The sequence below is a fragment of the Nycticebus coucang genome, chromosome 12 (assembly GCF_027406575.1).
Source record: "Nycticebus coucang isolate mNycCou1 chromosome 12, mNycCou1.pri, whole genome shotgun sequence".
Taxonomy (NCBI): domain Eukaryota; kingdom Metazoa; phylum Chordata; class Mammalia; order Primates; family Lorisidae; genus Nycticebus; species Nycticebus coucang.
In genome coordinates, this window is record NC_069791.1 from 23497806 (window position 1) to 23511892 (window position 14087).

At 35.6% G+C, this 14087-nt stretch overlaps 1 protein-coding gene across 2 annotated transcripts in view; it reads left to right on the forward strand.

Annotated features, from left to right (window-relative positions):
- GXYLT1 (glucoside xylosyltransferase 1) overlaps positions 1–14087 on the forward strand; it is a 67221-nt gene that overhangs the window by 35085 nt on the left and 18049 nt on the right. For both annotated transcript variants that reach the window (XM_053557404.1, XM_053557405.1), the window contains 2 exons: positions 1324–1449; positions 4231–4482. In XM_053557404.1, coding sequence (XP_053413379.1) covers positions 1324–1449; positions 4231–4482 — 378 coding nt within the window. The remainder of the gene's footprint in view (positions 1–1323; positions 1450–4230; positions 4483–14087) is intronic.

Sequence of the window (14087 nt, forward strand, 5' to 3'; positions counted from 1 at the left end):
TGCTGGAGTTCTGAAACTGTCTGCTCTCTGCTATTTCAGAATCTCTTGGCATGTCTGAAAAGTTCTCTTTCATAATCTCATGGAGAAGAGAGTCTGTGCCTTGTGAAGCCACTTCATCGTTTTGGGGGATCCCTATAAGACGAATATTGGGTTTCTTCGAATTATCCCAGATCTCTCTGAGAGAGTGATCTGTTTTTTTCCCTCCATTTCTCTTCCTCTTTGAGAGTTTGGGAGCATTCGAAAGCTTTGTCTTCAGTGTCAGAAATCCTTTCTTCTGCTTGCTCCATTCTGTTACTGAGGGATTCTACTGTGTTTCTCAGATCTTTGAGGGCTGCAACTTCTTGTCTCAATGTGTCAGAATCTTTGGTCATTTGGTCTTTGAATTCGTTGAATTCTTGAGATATCTTTTGGGTTACTGCTTGGAATTCTCATTCAATCTTCTTTGCTCTCGAGATTCTGAATTTGATTTCTGACATCTCAACTATTTGCTTGTGCATGGGATTTTGTTCTGTGTCTGCCCCATTGTTCCTTGGGGGAGTTGATTTACTCTGATTATATTCATATTGCCAGAGTATTTCTGTTGATTTCGCCTCATGATTGTTTTTCACCGTTGCCTCTGGCCATCCTCAGAGTTGGGGAGGTGCCTCTCCAAGATTAGACCCCAGCAGGATCACTCTGTTTTTGCTGGATTTTTGTAGGGAGTGACCCTGTGTAGCTCCTCTGGGGCTGCCCCAGCCAGGGAGTTCTGGTTGTGGGAGCAGCTCTGGAGTGTGACACACCCAGATCCAGCAACAGGGCGGTGGGTCCTGCACTCCGTTCTGGGAGTGCCTGGCGCCTAGTGACTTTGGCACAGAGGGCCCAAGGCTCCAGCAGTCTCTGGCCAGCAGAAGGGCTCTGCGCAGAGGCAGGGAGGGCTCCGGAGGGCACAATGCTACCAGAGTCCCTGGCCAGACGAGCAGGCCGGTGTGGAGGAAGGGAGGGTATAGGAGGTAGGACGCAGGGTTGAGTGGCTCCTGGAGTTCCTGGTCAGGGCGTGCCCAGGCCCGGCAGGCGTGAGTCGCAGCTCGCGGATCGTTGTGCCACTCATAAGGCAGTCGCGGGTCATGGCACAGCTCTTACGGAGGTCTGGGCAGGCGCCCTTGCTATGATTTTTAGATTTCGAATGCAAACAAAGAATATGGTGGAGAAGAATCTTAACTGTTTACTACATAAAATGTATGATCTTAATTTTTAGCTCTTTCGTAAACTGTTGGTTTATGATATTACAGAGGAAATTCAAAGTGAAATAAATCTAAATTGGGTTCTTGTTATTTATTTTTTTAGCTTGAAAGCTGGTCCTTTCTACGAACATTTAATTATACATTATACCCCATAACCTTTCCAAGTGAGAATGCTGCAGAATGGAAAAAACTCTTTAAACCATGTGCTTCCCAGAGATTGTTCTTGCCAGTAAGTTTTCTTTCCTTAGTTATTTGTTTTGTTTAATTTGAACCTTACTTTTACACAGATAAGTTTCTGGAGAGGGACATATAAATCTGGTTAGGTAAATACATAAATAGATGTGTATATATACTATTTTCCTTTTCAACATGAGAAAAAAATTCCCATAGAACAAGCCAAGTAACACCTGTTAAAAATGAACAATTTTTAGTAATTTGTTGAAACACCATTACTTACATTTTAATGTATTCAGTTGCTATGAACCGTCTTATGTCTAAGAAGGAATAGAGGTTGCCAGATCTCAGGGGAACCAGTCTGTTGCGGCAGAAATGCAGTGGCAGGATCACCTTCAACTTGTGGACTCCATTAGAGTTGGGAAATGAGGTAGACTGTGTCACTAAATAACATATTCAGCTAAGCCAGTTTACATATTCTGTTACTTAAACACAGTAACAAAATATAAGGCATATCAACTCAAAGGGAAATGGGGAACCATTTAGTCACTGTAGCTGTTCTTTGGTAGTGCTGTCTAGTATTAAACCCTATTTTTTTTTCTTTTTTAACTAAAAATACTCTGAAGTATGGTTACTGCTTCCACTTTGAGTTGATTTTACTCACAGTTTTAAAATTCACAGTAGTTGTTTGGACCTCTGTGATACTTAAAATACTACAGGATTGCAATAAAAACTTCATGAATAAAAAAAAAATACTTAACTGTGGTAGAATTTAAGAAGCACACAAATTTCTAGAAAGTAATGAATTAAAAGGACGAAATTTTAGTTACTTTTTATTTTTAAGTGAATTAAGGCATTCCATAGCATAATAAGAATGTAATTTACCAAATCCAGGACATCAGAAGGATTTAAATTTAAGTTATTATTTTGATAGCCAAGTCTGTCTAATCAGTACAGGCAACCCTGAGTTACAAACATCCGACTTTGGTACAACTCGTACTTACTGACAGAGGCTAATACAGGTAATAGGCAAATGTACCTTTTCAACTTAAGAACAAAACTATAAACTTAGCTCATTTGTAACCCAGACTGCCTATACCTTTCGTTGCTATGCATAAAAAATTTTGAATCTTTGGACCTTTTCTTTTTCTCCATTGCAAAAGGCACACAAATAAGGGAATAAGATTAGGACAAAACCTAAGAAGTTTTAGGTGCGTCACGTAGGCTTTATCAGTTTTAAAAACAAATTTTATCTTGCAGTATCACAATCATTTCGTATGTGAGTGCCTATTTTCTGCCAACCATGTATACTGGAGTGCTGGATGTATAGGAGTAACTAGATAGGTTTCTCATTTTCATAGAGCTTGTTGTCTGAAGGGGAAGACAGACATTAAATGAGTAATCACACCTATATGTTACTGAAAACATAACAAGTGACTCAAGAAAACCACGAGGTTACAGCCATTTCTCTGTCATTTTGTCATGGCACTTTGTTTCTTAACACTTTATTGACAAGTTTAATCATTGGTGTTGTCATATAAAATTTGCCAGATCATTTAAAGATGAGATCTAGTTAAATTCCTAAGTGGAATTTTAAGTACTAAACTAAAATACTTGAAACTTGTCAAATTATCCTCCTACTTTACTGTTACTGGTGCATATTTTTAACCATATTTAGGTAAATTGATCCTTTTTTCCTAGTAATAAACTTTGTTGCTGAGTTTCTCTTCCTTTGAAATAGATGGAAAGCACCAATATAAACTTGTGCCAGTGCCTTCTTTCCCTAAAAGGAACCATGAACAAATACTTAAGAGATGATTATTTGACCTTGTATCTGATCTCTAGTTGGCAGTGGCCCCCAGTGTTGATCTTGGAGCTTTGTGCAACATCTTCCTAGTCTGCTAAGAGTGCAGCAACATCTGTAAACAGATGACGTATCATGGCAAAGATGAAGAAGGTTATTGAGAGCAATTCTCCTTGCTCCCTTCTTCCTGCTACAGAGAAAGATGGACACATGGACAAACATCCACCATTGAGCGAGTGAATCATTCCTGCTCTGAAGCTTTGTGGTCTATCTTTAGATCTCTTACCCAGACTGGTGATGAATCACCTGATAATGAACTAAGGGAGGAATCAGATGATTTCATTTACATGAGTGGATGCTCATTAAGGTGATAGCTGAGCTTTAGTTGCAGGAAGAGGTAGCAGCTTTTGAAAAGTAGCAGGATGAGGATCAGGTTCTTGTTCTCATTATATTCTTAACTGAAAAGGTTTAGATTAACCTATTCATCGAGTCTTACTAATAGACCAGGATAAGAAGTATATTTAAATTTGTAGACTCAGATTCTACAGTTCATGGGTAAGGCAGAAATAAAAAAAACCCAGGCGGGTTCCAAGTTTGCTAGTTGATACTCAGATTTTAAAGAAGTGTCAGTGTTAGAGGAAGAGGGACCAAACAGGTTTACAAGATTTGTATTGGTTTATTTCTGTATTTATCTCAGATTAGGCTTTGAGATACGAATTGACCTGAGTTAATGTTATTTTCCATTATGAAAGACATTTCCTCTTTGATCTTTGAAGATATTTCTTTTATTCTCTCAGTTGTTAGCATTGAGTTTGTTTTGGTTTGTTTTCATAGCCTTTCTTTGAAAGTTAATATAAAGGTTAACATAGTATCTTTGTATCTGTGGTCGTCAAAAATGACAAATTTAGGAAAAATTTACTTCAGTATAATGCAAATTAGCTTGTCGCTTAAGTATATCTTATAATTAAAAACTCTTAATTTTTCTTAAATGAATAGGATTACAGTTAATGATTAATATATCTCTTTTCATAGTTAATCCTAAAAGAAGTTGACTCACTGTTGTATGTCGACACTGATATCCTTTTTCTGCGACCTGTTGATGACATCTGGTCTTTACTAAAGAAATTTAATTCGACACAAATCGCTGCAATGGCACCAGAACATGAGGAGCCCCGAATAGGATGGTATAATCGCTTTGCCAGACATCCATACTATGGAAAAACTGGAGTAAACTCTGGAGTTATGTTGATGAACATGACTCGAATTAGAAGGAAGTATTTCAAGGTAAGTCACTAATACAGGTAGTTGATTAACATTTCTCTTTTTCCCTCTAAATTGTTTGATTTCCAATTTAGTCTTTTTTATTAAAAACTAGATTGAACTATTATGAATTTTTCTATTTATTTCAAATAATTAAAAATAACAAAGCATGCTCATACTATTTTAATGGAGCTCTACAGTAGGCCAAACCAGACGGATTACAATGAAGCAGACCAGCAGTGTACTAAGTAGTGAATGTCATCTCCCTTGGTTGTCGTTCCAGGAGATAGCCATTATTTTGCAGTTAGTTGTGTGGTCATAGGATACTTGAACCTGAAGTAGGATATAACATAGAGTTGTGGTTAAAAGCATAGAATCTGCAGCCTACTGGTCTGATTCAACTCTGGCACTTCACTTAATGACCTTGAGTAGGTTTTCAACATCTTTGGCCTTCGGTTTTCTTAGAGATAAATGGGAATGATAGCAAGAGCATTTTCTCAGGGCTTTTGTGAGGGTTCAAGGAGTTAGAACAGTAGCTAAAAACACAGAAGATGTTGGCTATTATGGTGTCATTGGAAGTTAAACTTTTTTTTTAAAGTCCCTGCGTGTTTCTAATCCCCCAAGTTGTGGGGTCAGTGGAAGAGTCAGATCATTTAAATTAATCTGTGCATTCTAAATGCATCGGTATGTTCTGCTGTTTCATGTCAATTACTGGTACATGGGAAATGGCAAGTCACTCTAGACTGCAGGCTCTGGAGTCAAACTGGCTTTGTGTGCTGCTTTGCCACCTGTGGACTGCTTAACCATTAGCCATTTAGCTAGCTTCCAAATGTCTGTTCTCTCAAATGAAAAGGAGAGATAGTGAATGGATTATTTATCTCAGTTAACTTAAAGGAGATCTGTTTAAAATGCTTAGTACAAAGCAGGGCACATAGTAAGCAGATAAATGTTAGCTGGAAACAGTGACTGTACCCACTGTTGCCTTTCCCTCCTGGGGTATAGACTTACTCTTTATTTCTTTGTATCTAGTTAGAACCAAATTAAACATTAAGGGATATTATGTCTTTAATGTTATGAGTATATAGTATGTTGATGTGTATATGTATCTGTCATATTTTTCTTATGGCTTTTGGTGGAACAGAGTTGTTTTTTTTTTTTTTTCCTTTATATCTCGTTTAGATCTTTGCCTTGTTTAGAGTTGTTTCCTCTGATCTTTGGTATAGGCAGCAGTATTGCTTGTAGCCATCACTGCCATCTGCCAACATTTCAATCCTAGAAATCTGACCGCTAGCACCCATCACTCTTACATTCTGTTGATTTGGTAAACGTAATTTTTTTAGCTTTCCAATTCTGGACCTTTCCAAAATTCTGATTTCAATTCACTTTTGTCTCTCATGGGATCAGTGCTAGGTAACCTCTACTCTTGCTTAACACAGAATTTTTTTTTTAATTACCCAGTTTTTTATTATATCTTGAATTTTAAAATTTCATGTTCCATGAAGTTTTACTAAATAAAATCAGTATAACATAAGTTATTTTGGTTGTTAGAGTATATGCACAGTAATGTTATACCAGAAGATGGTGCTGTAAGATTATCTGCTAAGAAATAATATGACTTCTCAATAACTGCATTTGAAATTTGTAGAATTATAAGAAAATTTAGTGTTACAAATTTACTGTAGAGATAATTTAAGGTACACCATTTGATTAAAAAAATTTAAAACACAGCTATCTACTTCAAATACACTATTGTTTTTTACTTACCTTGTACTTATTTAAATGCCATTCTTAAATACTTTAATAGTTTCTCCTCTCCCTCTTTTCCTTTTGTGTGAGGCATGTTCTAAGTCACCTAGGCTAGATGTAGATGTAGATTATAGGTGAAATAGTTTTAAGCTCTCAAACTTTTTTCTTCTGCACATTAATGACTTTATGAACAAAAATAAGAGGTTGGTTATATATTAATTCAGTAGGTGCAATTTATTTCACACCTACGATTTCGCCTATGTTACAAACAGTCCTGTTCTTGCTTTGTTAACACACTCAGATTTGCTTTGTTTTTAGATACTGTTGTTGTATTTATGATTGTTCAGATTGTTTTATGAAATTTTTGATTTTTTAAAATTCCTTTTGTCATATACCTTTATTATTCTTGATTATTTACTTGTGTATATCTGTAGTAAACATTGCCTTGGTTTTTCCTACTAATTCTTCAATTCCTGGCACAGATCTAAATTTTAAATCTTTAGCAATATAACTGAGTTATTTGTGTGTCACCTTCCAAACTTTATCATATAGATCCATGAATGTTGCCCCAAGGTTCTCATCACATTAAAAGCCACAAGACTACCCATTAGGTAAAGGTCATATTGTAAATTCTTAATTTGCTTTGGTGTCACCCAGCACCTACCATTCATGGCTGTAAAATATAACTTGAGGTATTTAGTTACACATATGAAAAAGTTATAATAGTAAAAATTCTACTTTTTTGTTCTTCGTAGCTCATAGGGCTTGATAGACAATGAATAAACTTGGTTAAGCCATTACTTTGTATTTTGTGTTACGATCATGATTATAGTGCTGAAGTGTTGTCTTTCTTTTAAAAAAATTTGCTAAAGTGTTTCTCAACTTTTTTCTATTTATTAGAGAAAAACTAAAGAATATAAATTATGTATTTTGGGAATCCTTTCCTTGTATGTTTACTGTATAACTTTGTGAAATACTCTGTTTCCCCGAAAATAAGACAGTGTCTTATTTTAAGGTGTGCTCCCAAAGATGTGCTAGGTCTTATTTTCAAGGGACGTCTTATCTTTCCTATAAGTAGGTCTTATTTTCGGAGGATGTCTTATTTTCGGGAAAACAGGGTATTTCTTTGTTTCTTCACCTCTTGAGGGCAGGATGAGTCTTTTATGTAGCTTTATATTCAGAATATTTAGCATGGTGACTAACATAAAGTCAGTAGATAGTTACTGGCAAAGGATAGATAAGGTCTTAGAAACTAGGTCATTGATGAATTATTGAAAAATACTGGAAAAGAGAACACTTGCTACGAGGTAGACACGTTCTTACATGTTTGTAATAAGGTAAATGTGATAGAGGACTTACATTGTGTGAACAGATATAGCTTATGAGGGTAGAATGGTATCAGTGAACTTTTTTTTTTTTTGAGACAGAGCCTCATTAATGTTGCCTCTTGGTAGAGTGCTGTGGCATCACAGATCACACCAACCTCAAATTCTTAGGCTTAAGTGGTTCTCTTGCCTCAGCTTCCTAAGTAGCTTGGACTACAGGTGCCCACCACAACACCCGACTATTTTGTTGTTGTTGTTGTTGTTGTCATTGTTGTTTAGCAGGCCCAGGTTGGGTTCAAACCCTCCAGCCTCAGTGTATATGGCTGGCGTTCTAACCACTGAACTATGGGTGCTGAGCTGATCAGTGAACATCTTGCCAAGAGGGTTAGAGTTTTTCAAGGTGGAGTAACTAGTATTTGGGAATTGATGAGTTCTCAGTTTCTAGCATTGTTGGAGCATAATGTGAATAGTCACCTGTCAATTTTATATTTAAGTATAGGATAAGCTGATAATGGTAATGGATCGATTCATTTTCAAAAGCGTACATAATTCTAAAATGGAACCAGTTGATTTTAATATAACACATAATACATTTGGGGTAGTAGGTTTGCTAAAATTAGTAAATTAGAATTATATTTCTGTTTTAAAAATTACAAAAACTAAATTCTGCTTATATGATTTAAAAAATATATTGTATGTAAAGTAAAAGGACATGGACCCCATTACACATCTCTTCACAGTTTCATACCTTTGCTTAAAATGATACTATAAACATTGCTGTGTATCCTTCGGATCTTTAAAAAAGTATATTTTGAAACAAGTATAGGTATAAATTAGCTCATATAGGATCCTTTTATACATTTTCAGCTTGCTTTTTCACATAGTGAATATGTAATTGGCTGATTTTTGTGTCAGTACACATTTTCACATTTTTAATGTGTGTATGATCTGGAGAATGAATAATTTTGTTGTTGTATATAGACCTAGGATGGATGTGTAGTTTTTTGGGCTCAAAAATATATCATTATCTTTTAATTGGTATTTTTCCTAACTATGCTACCAGTGTGGTTAAAAATGTATGCGTGTGTGTGTGTGTAAAATGTATATAATTTATATGATTTTCAGCCATTTTTCCACCTTCTGTGAATAGCTGATTGTTCATATCCTTTGCCCATTTCTTTGTTGTTTTCTGTTTCCTGTTGACCTGAATTCCTTTTATAGATAATGCTTCTTTATTAAACTCATTTCTCACAGTTTTCCATTTGTTGTCTTGGCTATTGGTTATATCATCTACAGATTATACTAGTGTTATTGCTTCTTGTCCAGTAATTTTCTCATAAGACTTTTTCCTTTAAGTTATGAATGTTTTTCCCTGTTGATTTTTTTCTAATATTGCACTGGATGCTATAATTTTATCTTTCATTGATTTTCTTTGAGTAGATGTATTTCTTATATAATCAATTATATATATTATTTATGATGGTTTTTAAAATTTAACTATATGTATCTATGTCTTTATATATTTGCATCCAAAGAATCCAGTGAAGACCCGAGCATGGCGCTGCACATGGGTTCTGCCCGCCCTGACTGTTGAATGTGCTGCTGGTCTTTGTTCTTGTGCAGTACATGTTTTTCTTTTCAGATTCAAAGAGTATTTAGTTAACATATACAATGACTTATTTAAAAGAGTTATCTTTTCAATAAAGCATTGTACCATTTTCTTAAAGAAAATATATTTCAGTCATTTTCCAGCTTTAAAAATAAATTTCTAGTTATTTTATAATTACTGTGTTTGCTGCAATCTAGGACATTTTCACACATGGATAATATAATTCTAGCTGGTCAATTTAGTCAAAAAATTTTCCCCCATGAATTCTGGCTTTCCTTTTTTTTAATATATCCTCATGAACTTGTTATAGATCATAGAATAGCTTATAATAATATTTTTCCAGCTATTTATGGAAAGGGATCAATGTTTTAAAATTTTTCTAATATGTTATGAGCCAAAACTTTTGTAAAATATAAATGGATTACTAAAAGCATATTACATTAAGTAGATGTAAAATTATTACAGTAACTTGCTATAAAAGTTTCTAAATATTTTTATTTCTGTGCTTAATCTTATTGGGGACATAGAAAAAATTAACAGATTGGTGCACTTTGTGAACTGCACTATGAGGAATACTAGTTTGAAAGAGCCAAATAAGTTTTAAAAGGCTTTGTGTTCATCTCCACCCCAGATTCTCATGATCCAGAGCCTTCTTTCAACTCAGTTCTTTTCTTCAGTATTTAACTTTGTGTTTTAGCAAGTTATTAGCATCTCCAAGTAGGCTGAAAAGATACTTGATGAAATTTACTATCTGTTATTTATTTTATTAAAAACTATAAATTGAAAGATTATAAATATAGCATGTTTTTCTCAGTTCAGAAGGCAGAACTGTACCTAATGGGGCAACAGTAGAGCTTTCTAGTTAAAATGAAAATGAGGATATCTATTACTATAACTATTAAGTAATATATATATTTTTTTTTATTGTTGGGGATTCATTGAGGGTACAATAAGCCAGGTTACACTGATTGCAATTGTTAGGTAAACTCCCTCTTGCAATCATGTCTTGCCCCCATAAGGTGTGACACACACCAAGGCCCCACCCCTCTCCCTCCGTCCCTCTTTCTGCTTTTCCTCCCCCCCATAACCTTAATTGTCATTAATTGTCCTCATATCAAGATTGAGTACATAGGATTCGTGCTTCTCCATTCTTGTGATGCTTTACTAAGAATAATGTCTTCCACTTCCATCCAGGTTAATACGAAGGATGTAAAGTCTCCATTTTTTTTAATAGCTGAATAGTATTCCATGGTATACATATACCACAGCTTGTTAATCCATTCCTCAGTTGGTGGGCATTTAGGCTGTTTCCACATTTTGGCGATTGTAAATTGAGCTGCAATAAACAGTCTAGTACAAGTGTCCTTATGATAAAAGGATTTTTTTCCTTCTGGGTAGATGCCCAGTAATGGGATTGCAGGATCAAATGGGAGGTCTAGCTTGAGTGCTTTGAGGTTTCTCCATACTTCCTTCCAGAAAGGTTGTGCTAGTTTGCAGTCCCACCAGCAGTGTAAAAGTGTTCCCTTCTCTCCACATCCATGCCAGCATCTGCAGTTTTGAGATTTTGTGATGTGGGCCATTCTCGTTGGGGTTAGATGGTATCTCAGGGTGGTTTTGATTTGCATTTCTCTAATATATAGAGATGATGAACATTTTTTCATGTGTTTGTTAGCCATTCGTCTGTCATCTTTAGAGAAGGTTCTATTCATGTCTCTTGCCCATTGATATATGGGATTGTTGGCTTTTTTCATGTGGATTAATTTGAGTTCTCTATAGATCCTAGTTATAAAGCTTTTGTCTGAAAATATGCAAATATCCTTTCCCATTGTGTAGATTGTCTCTTTGCTTTGGTTGTTGTCTCCTTGGCTGTACAGAAGCTTTTCAGTTTAATGAAGTCCCATTTGTTTATTTTTGTTGTTGTTGCAATTGCCATGGCAGTCTTCTTCATGAAGTCTTTCCCCAGGCCAATATCTTCCAGTGTTTTTCCTATGTTTTCTTTGAGGATTTTTATTGTTTCATGCCTTAAATTTAAGTCCTTTATCCATTTTGAATCAATTTTTGTGAGTGGGGAAAGGTGTGGGTCCAGTTTCAGTCTTTTACATGTAGACATCCAGTTCTCCCAACACCATTTATTGAATAGGGAGTCTTTCCCCCAAGGTATGTTTTTATTTGGTTTATCAAAGATTAGGTGGTTGTAAGATGTTAGTTTCATTTCTTGGTTTTCAATTCGATTCCAAGTGTCTATGTCTCTGTTTTTGTGCCAGTACCATGCTGTCTTGACCACTATGGCTTTGTAGTGCAGACTAAAATCTGGTATGCTGATGCCCCCAGCTTTATTTTTATTACTAAGAACTGGCTTAGCTATACGGGTTTTTTTTCCGGTTCCATACAAAACGCAGAATCATTTTCTCCAAATCTTGAAAGTACGATGTTGGTATTTTGCTAGGAATGGCATTGAATAGGTAGAATGCTTTGGGAAGTATAGACATTTTAACAATGTTGATTCTTCCCATCCATGAGCATGGTGTGTTCTTCCATTTGTTATTATCCTCTGCTATTTCCTTTCTGAGGATTTCATAATTTTCTTTATAGAGGTCCTTCACCTCCTTCGTTAGGTATATTCCTAGGTATTTCATTTTCTTTGAAACTATGGTGAAGGGAGTTGTGTCCTTAATTAGCTTCTCATCTTGACTGTTATGGGCATATACAAAGGCTACGGACTTGTGGACATTGATTTTATATCCTGAAACATTACTGTATTTTTTGATGACTTCTAGGAGTCTTGTGGTTGAGTCTTTGGGGTTTTGTAAGTATAAGATCATGTCATCAGCAAAGAGGGAGAGTTTGACCTCCTCTGCTCCCATTTGGATTCCCTTTATTTCCTTGTCTTGCCTAATTGTATTGGCTAGAACTTCCAGCACCATGTTGAATAGTAAAGGTGACAGAGGACAACCTTGTCTGGTTCCAGTTCTAAGAGGAAAAGCTTTCAGTTTTACTCCATTCAGTAAAACATTGGCTGTGGGTTTGTCATAGATAGCTTCAATCAGTTTTAGAAATGTGCCACCTATGCCTATACTCTTCAGTGTTCTAATTAGAAAAGGATGCTGGATTTTATCAAAAGCTTTTTCTGCATCTATTGAGAGGATCATGTGATCTTTATTTTTGCCTCTGTTAATATGGTGGATAACGTTTATGGACTTGCATATGTTAAACCAGCCTTGCACCCCTGGGATGAAGCCTACTTGATCATGATGAATGACTTTTTTGATGATAAGCTGTAATCTATTGGCTAGGATTTTGTTGAGAATATTTGCATCTATATTCATGAGTGAGATTGGTCTGAAATTCTCCTTTTTGTTTGAGTCTTTTCCTGGTTTTGGTATCAGGGTGATGTTTGCTTCATAGAATGTGTTGGGGGAAGATTCCTTCTTCCTCAATTTTTTAGAATAATTACTGCAGTACAGGAATAAGCTCTTCTTTGAAGGTTTGATAGAATTCTGATGTGAAGCCATCTGGACCAGGGCATTTTTTGATTGGAAGCTTTTTTATTGTTTCTTTGATCTCAGTGCTTGAATTTGGTCTGTTCAGGAGCTCTGTTTCTTCCTGGCTAAGTCTAGGGAGAGGGTGTGATTCCAAATACTGATCCATTTCCTTCACATTGCCAAATTTCTGGGCATAGAGTTTCTGGTAGTATTCAGAGATCGCTTGTATCTCTGTGGGATCAGTTGTTATTTCCCCTTTATCATTTCTGATTGAGGTTACTAGAGATTTTACTTTTCTATTTCTCATCAGTCTGGCCAATGGTTTATTTTATTTATTTTTTTCAAAAAACCAACTTCTTGTTTCATTAGTTTTCTGAATGATTCTTTTGTTTGCCATTTCATTGATCTCTGATTTGATTTTGGATATTTCTTTTCTTCTACTGAGTTTAGGCTTAGATTGTTCTTCTTTTTCCAATTCCATAAGATCTCTTGTGAGATTGTTGATGTGCTCTCTTTCTCTTTTTGGAATGTAGGCATCTAAAGCGATGAATTTTCCTCTCAAAACTGCTTTTGCAGTATTCCACAGGTTTTGGTAGCTTGTGTCTTCATTGTTGTTGTGCTCAAAGAAGTTAATGATTTCCTGTTTTATTTCTTCCTGCACCCATCTGTTATTCAACAGAAGATTGTTTAATTTCCATGCCTTTGTGTGGGGTCGAGCGTTTTTGTTTGAGTTGAGTTCCACCTTTAGTGCCTTATGGTCTGAGAAGATACAAGGTAAAATTTCAATTCTTTTGATTCTGTTGATATTTGTTTTGTGTCCCAGGATATGATCAAGTTTGGAGAATGTTCCATGGGGTGATGAGAAGAATGTATATTCTTTATCTTTGGGATGGAGTGTTCTATATGCATCTATCAAGCACAGTTGTTCTAGGGTCTCATTTAAATCTCTTATATCTTTGTTTAATTTCTGTTTAGAGGATCTGTCCAGCTCTGTAAGAGGAGTGTTAAAGTCCCCTATTATTATGGTATTATCAGATATCATATTGCTCAGACTGAGTAAGGTCTGTTTCAAGAATCTGGGAGCATTTAAATTGGGTGCATAAATATTTAGAATTGAAACATCTTCTTGTTGTATTTTTCCCTTGACTAATATAAAGTGACCATCTTTGTCTTTTTTGACTTTAGTTGCTTTAAATCCACATGTATCTGAAAATAAGATTGCAACTCCTCTTTTCTTCTGAATTCCATTTGCCTGAAAAATTGTCTTCCAACCCTTGACTTGGAGTTTTAATTTGTCTTTTGAAGCCAGGTGTGTTTCTTTTTTTTTTTTTTTTTTTTTATTGTTGGGGATTCATTGAGGGTACAATAAGCCAGTTACACTGATTGCAATTATTAGGTAAAGTCCCTCTTGCAATCCAGGTGTGTTTCTTGCAGACAGCAAATGGATGGCTTGTGTTTTTTAATCCA